The sequence below is a fragment of the Aplidium turbinatum genome, chromosome 5, assembly GCF_918807975.1.
Source record: "Aplidium turbinatum chromosome 5, kaAplTurb1.1, whole genome shotgun sequence".
In the NCBI taxonomy this organism is placed as follows: Eukaryota; Metazoa; Chordata; class Ascidiacea; order Aplousobranchia; family Polyclinidae; genus Aplidium; species Aplidium turbinatum.
The window spans coordinates 21,662,029-21,669,868 of record NC_137476.1 but is presented as its reverse complement, the minus strand read 5'-3'; the positions used below and the strand labels follow the sequence as shown (position 1 = coordinate 21,669,868).

General features: G+C 35.6%; 2 protein-coding genes across 2 annotated transcripts in view; both read left to right on the top strand.

Moving 5' to 3' along the window:
• Positions 1-630: 630 nt before the first annotated feature.
• LOC145770829 (uncharacterized) lies at positions 631-7,138 on the top strand. The gene is made up of 8 exons (XM_082582560.1): positions 631-1,045; positions 3,627-3,850; positions 4,430-4,619; positions 4,944-5,232; positions 5,319-5,507; positions 5,819-5,914; positions 6,068-6,315; positions 6,634-7,138. Exons 1-7 carry the CDS (start codon positions 790-792, stop codon positions 6,078-6,080), a joined length of 1,257 nt encoding a protein of 418 aa, XP_082438686.1. The 5' UTR covers positions 631-789; the 3' UTR covers positions 6,081-6,315; positions 6,634-7,138.
• Positions 6,131-7,840, top strand: part of LOC145771029 (DNA replication factor Cdt1-like) — a 48,337-nt gene continuing 46,627 nt past the window's right edge. Inside the window, exon 1 of the mRNA XM_082582770.1 lies at positions 6,131-6,284. Coding sequence (XP_082438896.1) covers positions 6,131-6,284 — 154 coding nt within the window. The remainder of the gene's footprint in view (positions 6,285-7,840) is intronic.

The window sequence follows — 7,840 nt, the reverse complement described above, 5'->3', positions numbered from 1 at the left end:
GCCTACACCTCTAAAACTGTCACTACGATACAGATTACTTGGATAAAAGACGGAGAATTTGTCCAGCTAGCAAGCACCAAATAAACCAGTTAAATGTGCGACCGACTTCCAACAAACAACTTCGAGAATGAATCAGAAAAATTTGTGATAACTCAAAGGCACGAGAGCAGTTCGTGACGCAATATTTCATGTCCAAACAGGTCTCAAACTGAAACAGGTTTAAACCGGTCTGACACGAGTCTTACGGACGATGGTGCAATTTTGGCTCATGTTTTAGGAATTTCCATGACGTAATATTCAGTAGACCCGAACGGTTTCTACATGACGTTTGACCAGGCGAACAACCGTCTGTAACACCAGGTGCCACTGAATGGAGAGCAGTCCTGAAATGCGTTGCTCAAGCGCACACCCCGAGAGTCGAACCAGCGCCAACCGTTGTCTAACCATAGACTTTACATACGTAGACGGGAAACTTGGCTTTTTTCGTGCTTCATCTCCGTTCCAGTCACGCTTCAGTGGTCCTAACTGACTTCTCTCAGAACTCTATGCTCAGAAGGTTGCGAGATTGCGCATTTGCCGGCAGCATATTAAAGTGAACTCTATTGCAGAAAATTAGCGGTTGGTTTAATGGAATGATGCTTGTGTACGGTAATTGAGATGTCCAGTGAGACCTTATATTATTATTATCATATTATAGACCTAGCTAACAGTTGCATTATAAGCATTTCAGCAAGGTAGGTAGGCCCAGATCAAGTTACGGTACTTAGTGGTATAGCATTATATAATTCCATGGCTCCAAGTTTCTGTTGTGTTCCTGGATGTTCTACCAGGTATAAAAAGGGACACTATGTTTACATTAAGCAAGTGAAAAGTTTAAAGTTTTTGAAGAAAGACACTGATGAATATCAACATCAAGAATTGCTTAATCGTTTGGTAGTATCATATCGAAATCCAAATGCAAAAGAAGATAACATAAAGTCTCAAATTCATCGTGGGCAATGTGGAATTTGCGAGAAGCATTTCAAAACTTGTGATTTCATCTTGAGTAAGTTTTGTTGAATTTCATCATTGATTGCTGGCATCAGTTGAAAAATCGGTAGGTTTACAGACAGTAGGCCTATCGGTATGTTTAATATTCATATTGCGTTAGGGGTCATTCCATTATATTTCAGGTCAAAATTAGAGGAAATGCCACCCACCCTCTCCGATTTGGTTGATTTTGACATATGTGAGAGATGGCAACCCACTGAGCTCAACAAAAAAAAATTTTTCAAAATTGGTCAAGGGGTTTTAAAGTTACACTATTTTCAATTTTAACCGCATGGTGGCAGTATTTCAGCTCCAAAGAGTAAAAATGCCCCAGTATCTGTTATACTGAAGCTAGGAAGTTGATGAAAATATGTAGAATACCATTTTGGGGGATGAGGAATCCAAATTTGCAAACAGAATATAAGAAAAACTTATAGTTTTGGAGTAATTTGATTATAAATATTTTTTGAGGTATATATTTTGGGGAGAAATTTGCCCATGTAGCCGAAGAAAAAGAAAACATTTTTTTTGGGGGCGATGTTAAGTTGGACTTATATTTTGATAAACACACTCCAATTTTGTTGTTCCATATTGTTCCTTGCCTGGACTGGTGGTCAAAATTCTTTATAAAATTTTGCAAATTCTAAATGCCTTTTTAACATTGTACAGTGGGGCATTCCATTTATAATCATCAGATTTTTTCAAATTTTGTAACCACTAGTCACAAATTTTGCGTATTTTGACATATTTTATACATACATACTAAAAAATGATGACAATAGCAAAAAAAAATTTTGCAGTATCTTAATTGGGGCCGAGATAGAGCACTTTGAATTTTCGGCCACTAGTAGGATTTTTGAAGCTGAGCACAGCCATTTTGTTCATTTTGCGCCTTGATTTTTTGACAATAACTCTTTACCTTGAACGATTTTCGCACTGAAAACATGCATTTTACCAATTTAAGATCCAAGGAATTCATTTAAATTGCAATTAAAAATATGCCAAGATGAACATTTCAAATGATAATTTAGTTATTTAGGTTTAAAGTTTTTCTTAATTTATTTTGATACGCTAAGTTTGGGGGAATATTTCGGAGCGTTGAGAAAAAGATCGCAAAAAAAATTCTTTTTCAAACAAAGCAATTAAGTATAATATTTTCACGAAATTTGATTGATGTAAGTTTTGTATAAACCAAAATATTCAACTTAGAAAATATCAACCCATACATATCAAAAAAATGAAAATAATTGAAACATAACTGATGCTTTGTCACAATATTTGCAGGGTTCAGCCATATTATGGTCCATTTCTATAAGAATTGTTTTATGTGTCAAACTACCAATGTTATATTATTCAGCTGATAACACACAGCTAGTCTGATCAAGATTTTGCTACCGTTTCTTATCAAACCAGCACATGCACCCTTATCATTTCTGAACTAACTTTTCATTGAAGTAGAAAACTGCCTGGCTATGATGTTTTTATTATTCAGCAGGAAAGGAGTTGTTAAACAGTTTGGTTTGGAAAAGACCATATATGCTGGATGCCACCCACTTCTGCACTTTTGAAACTAACTCCACCTTCTACATCCAATGGTAGAAGTTACACTTTTAGCTCAGAACTGAACAAACTTGAAAAACTTTTTAACTAGACTGATGTGCAATTTGGTGTATTTTTTATAACTTGATGCTCACTCAATAATTTCTAAACTGTACCTATGGGATTTAATAATACTTTTAACTTTTTTGATCATATGGATTGAAACAAATCACTGTCAGACGACAGACATTGCAATTTGCTGTTTCAAAAATGCCAAAACTTCATGTCAAATAAATAGGAATTTTGCCAAACTGAGTATCAGTTTTAAACTGCAGTCCCTTTCAAAAAACAAATGGAACAACTAAAATAACTCATCATAAAGACATAACATGAACAGGTAAATAATTTCAGGAAAAAAAATTTTGAGTTTGGTCATGGCTACATGGCCAAAGCACCCCCCAAAGTTATCACCCCCAAAATTTTTGAAACGTTGTTTTCATCTATAAATGATATCTTTTCACCAATTTTGACTGGAAATTCAGATTCCTTGCCCCCAAAAATGGTATTCTACATATTTTGGTTGTTTTTTTAGCTATAAATTAGGAGATATTAGCAAAATTTGAATTTTGGGGGGGCACGATGCCCCGGTCGAGTGGTGAATTTCAAACCCCCACAACTTCTAAACCACTTGGTCAATTTCAAAAATTTTTATTTTGGTGTGCTCAGTTAATGATTGTGAACTGACTGCCAAAGTATGAAACATTTCCAAGAGTATTGGTTTTTTCATGACCTGAAATATAATGGAATGACCCTTAGGTGACTTAGGCCTGTACCAGTATATGGTTTTTACTAATGTCCAATATATTGCTCTGCAACATTAACAGTCTTAATCAACTTTATTAAAGGTACCGATAAGCTAAGCCTACTTAGTACTGGGAGGGTAGCATGATGATGCAGTGTAGACTCAGCGACTGCCTTGAATTGTATCACATAATATGTTGCATACAACAATCTTACTTTTTTAGGTTTGAAGTGTTGTCTTTACTTATTTCTTTTAGCTCCAAATGGAAAGAAACGTATCAAAGTAGGTGCAATTCCTACGGAGTGTTTGCCAGAAAAATCTGTGCCAAAACGGAATACACAGCCAAGACGAGAAATAGTAAAACATCCTTTACCAACACCAGTAGTGCATCACGATTTCAACAGCATTTGTGCATCTGTTAAAAAACAATCTTGGGAAAAATCTTTATCTGACTGGAACTTTACAGTCTCTGATTCCCAAGTAAGCAAAATATTTTTATCATAATGGAGATTGAGTGTGTGTTGTGATATGATGTTGAATAAATTATGTATACCTACCACGACTAATTAACTTTCATAGTTTCTTCATGAGCAATCTTGTACAACTTACTGCATTAGGTTAGTATGTAAATTTAGCTTATTGTTTGATCTCTTGTTATGGGTAAACCAAAGTTTGTGATCTACTTCGTCATTTTGTTATCTCGCGTCGATTGTGTGCACCATTTCATGTTAAGATGTTTAGGGTATCAGTTGCTTTATTTTACACTTGTAGATATAGAAATATGCTAAATTAGGCAAACTGAATTGTCCAAAGATGTTTCAGCAATTGATACGTTCTTAAGAGTTTTGACCATGGTAAATGTTGTTTGAGTGTAGGCTACTGTGTATGCACATGGATTGGCATATACGTTAAATGCAATACTACTATAGTTGGAGTTTGTGGTAAAAAAAGATAACCAAAAACTTAGGGGAAAAGATATGTTCAAACCTTCAGTTTTCCAACAATTTTTTTAAAGTTAGTCTGTCAGCCAGCATTAACTTTAATGCAACTTTATTTTAGATTGTTGCTCGCTATAAAACTGATGTTTCTTCCATATTGGAGTTAGTTATTACAGCCAATTTTTCATACAAGTTGTTTTATCATGGATTTAAATGTTCGATTGCTGCAGTTGACATGCCAGATATCCGCACTTGCACAATCAAGACTTTTTTACAAAGAGTGTTATCTCTTCTTTCTCACTTATGTTCAGGTTTGTTTGCTGCAATACTGTACAAATTACTAATTGTGTTTTTATTCAATGTGTATCATTTCTCAAGGTTATTAATGAAAATTACTTTCTAGTTTACAGTTCTTACCTTGTCTGTGTTTGCATAGAGGGTCACCACAGTTGCATTACTATGGCGTTTTTATGACATTGTTAGGCCTATGTGAAATTGCAGAAAGGCTTGAGTATTTACCGGTTGTAAGCATAATGTGAGCCTGAAATTCTAGACCAGTTAAGCGTAAGCGAACCTAACCTAGCTAAATTAATATACTTGTAAATGTACTGCTAAAGTTACTTTTTTTTTGGAAGGATTTTCTTTCAACTTCAAAAATGCTATCCGCCATGTGATTTCAACTCGAGAGTGTGATGATTCTTTACTTCAAACTGATGTTTACCGTTCACCTTCATGTCCTGTCATCATTGTGGGTTCTGATGGTGATATTTGCAAACATTGCAAATTTTGCATTTCGATGAATGCAAAATTGCAACGTCAAAGAGAAGCTTATAATTTTCAAATTGGCAAGTTACCTTTACAAAAATTTTCCACACGGGCAACAAAGAGTCGACTTCTGCAGACAGCTAGGAAACAAAAATCAGAGTGAGTTTAGTTTGTGTGATGATTTTGTTCTACTTTTTAAAGTATCAACAGCATAACATCTTTGTAAAACGAATATACATGTTTAGAATTGCAAGAATAAAACAAAAGTTATCCAGAAAGGAAGATATTGTTGCATTGGATTCTCCAATTGCTTCAGATATTCATCAGCTTATGGAACGAAATTCTGACTCGTTTTATTCCCTGTTTTATCGGGAACAATTGAAAATGCAAAAACAACGTAAAAACGGACTACGATTTCATCCAGATATCATCAGGTAATTGTTAACACTTCACCAATAGTGCAAACGAAGCAATTAAATTATAAATTAAACATTCTTAACATACATGATGCATGAAATAAAACTGGAAATTGAGTTACCCCGTTCAGTTTTCAAGGTTACTTTAATAACCCAGCTTCACTCACTATCTATAACTCTACTTACAAAGTTGAAAAATTCTTTGCTGAACGTATAACAATTAACGAACCTCAGGTTGATTAAGCAGATATGCATGGTTAATGAAAAATGTAGTTTGCAGGTGGTAAAATTTTACGCTTTTTGAATGTGTTGCTTTTTTCTTTTTTTAGATTTGCTTTAAATTTAGCAATGAAAAGCGCTTCTTGTTATGATGAATTAAGACGAATTTTGATTTTACCTTCACGTCGCACTTTGATTGATTACCGGTAAGTATTAACGGAGCTAGATGATGTAAAAAGATAAAAATAGAGTTTATGGTACTGCAGTTACTTTCTTGTTTTTTCCTGTTCAAATGATATCGAAATTTTTTATTTTGAATGGCAATACTCTCTCATACGGAAACGTATATTTGATTTCAGAAAGGCGAATTAGCTCGAAATCGCTTGTCAGCCCGCCACATTCGATTGACAAGCTATTCCAAAATGAGTGTGAAGTTGGCAGCTCAAACATTATCTGCTTCTGTTGCTACGGCCATGAAGAACTTTTTCCCAATTGAAAAAAGGGAAGAAATGAAAGAGACTGCAGATTTTGTTTCAATGATGGACTCGTGGTTCGACTACATGAATACTCGACCAGGCAAGGGGAAAAGAAGTGTTCGAGTTTACAGGTATTTTCTATTTTCGTCGCCATTGTCAAATGTATTGTACAGATTTTAGGTGTGTGTGAGACAGAGAGGAAGACACCTAGCTATATCCAAGTCATATGATTTATTGTGTAGGTTTTGCGGACGGTCGCTGGTAAAGCGGTTTTCAAAAATTTTCTAACGCAGTTTGCAAATTTTGTAAAAACAACAAGCTGGTATGCTGGCGATTCCGACAAGAATTGAAACACAATTTTTCCGATAATACTTTCTTCAGCTCCCGTTCACCGATACCGCTAACAGACGCCCAGCACACTCCATATTCATAGTTTTCAATTTTTTCAGCGATATCCATGATGACCGTCTTAGTTGGTAGGAAAACATCTTCATTCCGCGATTAGAGCAGTGGAGAGAAGCTAACATGCAGAAGTTTGGAAGAAGCTCATTAGAAAAATCTTTTTTATCAAAACAAACGTTTGATGGCTTACGCTTGGCCACAAAGAGCATGGTCGAGCTTGTCCGTTATCTTCTGCGTCGTGGTTTTGGGTGCGTAGCAACAAGGCGAATATCTCAAGACAGCCTCGAAGCCTACTTTGGTCACCAAAGAGCGTTGGGGAGAAGGCACCAAAATCCCAATATTCATGAGTTTGGATACCGAAACAACACCATTGTGTTAAAGCGCGAATTACATCACGGTTGTGCAATTGGTCAACCTATCAAGAAACGCCGGAAAGAGTAGTGGTCCATTTATAAATTTGCTTGTGACTGCCTAGTGTTTTATGATAATGTTAATGTTGAGTTTCTGCGAATGAATTATTATTGATTGATATTCTTTTTGGAAAAAAAAGCAACAACAAATAACTGGAAATACTTGTATTCAATAAGCGAAAAGAAAGCAATTCGTCCTCTACTTTAGTGTAAGGTCATAAGAGAAATAACGCATGACTTAAAAAGGCAAGCCGAATAACAGATGAAATACAACAATCACAGCCAGCAAATAAGAATACGGCACAGAACACAAATAGAAAAAAACGAATCACTTACGGTACAGAGTTCAATAGCAAGTTACAGCTTTTTCAAAGAGTTGCGAAGAGACTTACTGTTCTTTGCTGTGGCATTTTCTGCTAATCACTTAGCAAAACGATGGCCCCTAATTTTAAAAAATAAGCGAGCAATTCTATGGACGCACGAGACGCATGGCCTGGTATCTTCAAGATCCATATGTACGCACATTTGTTGTATATGTGCTTGGACATGTGGCGATGCCAGACACTCGTTCATGATATTTAAATTGATACCAGCGAACGACTTGCTCTTTCGAAAGGCTTTTTCCAAAGCAATCAATATGCGAAGAAGGAGGTCCGTTATTTCGAGCAGTGAAGAATCCGAACTTTTTTTAACGCACCTTTGCAAAAAAGATTTTTCTGTTTCCTTGTTCCAAGATTTGCGTAGCAGATTTTTTATTATATAACCTCCAATATACTTCACTGTTTTTTTATCCTCGTCACTGATAACAATGTCTGATGTCTGAAGATTGCTGGCAGCAGCTTCA

Bases quoted from the DNA above. Each gene is read 5' to 3' on its own strand.
- LOC145770829 (XM_082582560.1), top strand. From the start codon at position 790: ATGGCTCCAAGTTTCTGTTGTGTTCCTGGATGTTCTACCAGGTATAAA. The intron at 3,851-4,429 runs GTAAGCAAAATA...ACTTTATTTTAG, and splicing joins TTACAGTCTCTGATTCCCAA to ATTGTTGCTCGCTATAAAAC. The intron at 5,508-5,818 runs GTAATTGTTAAC...TTCTTTTTTTAG, and splicing joins TTTCATCCAGATATCATCAG to ATTTGCTTTAAATTTAGCAA.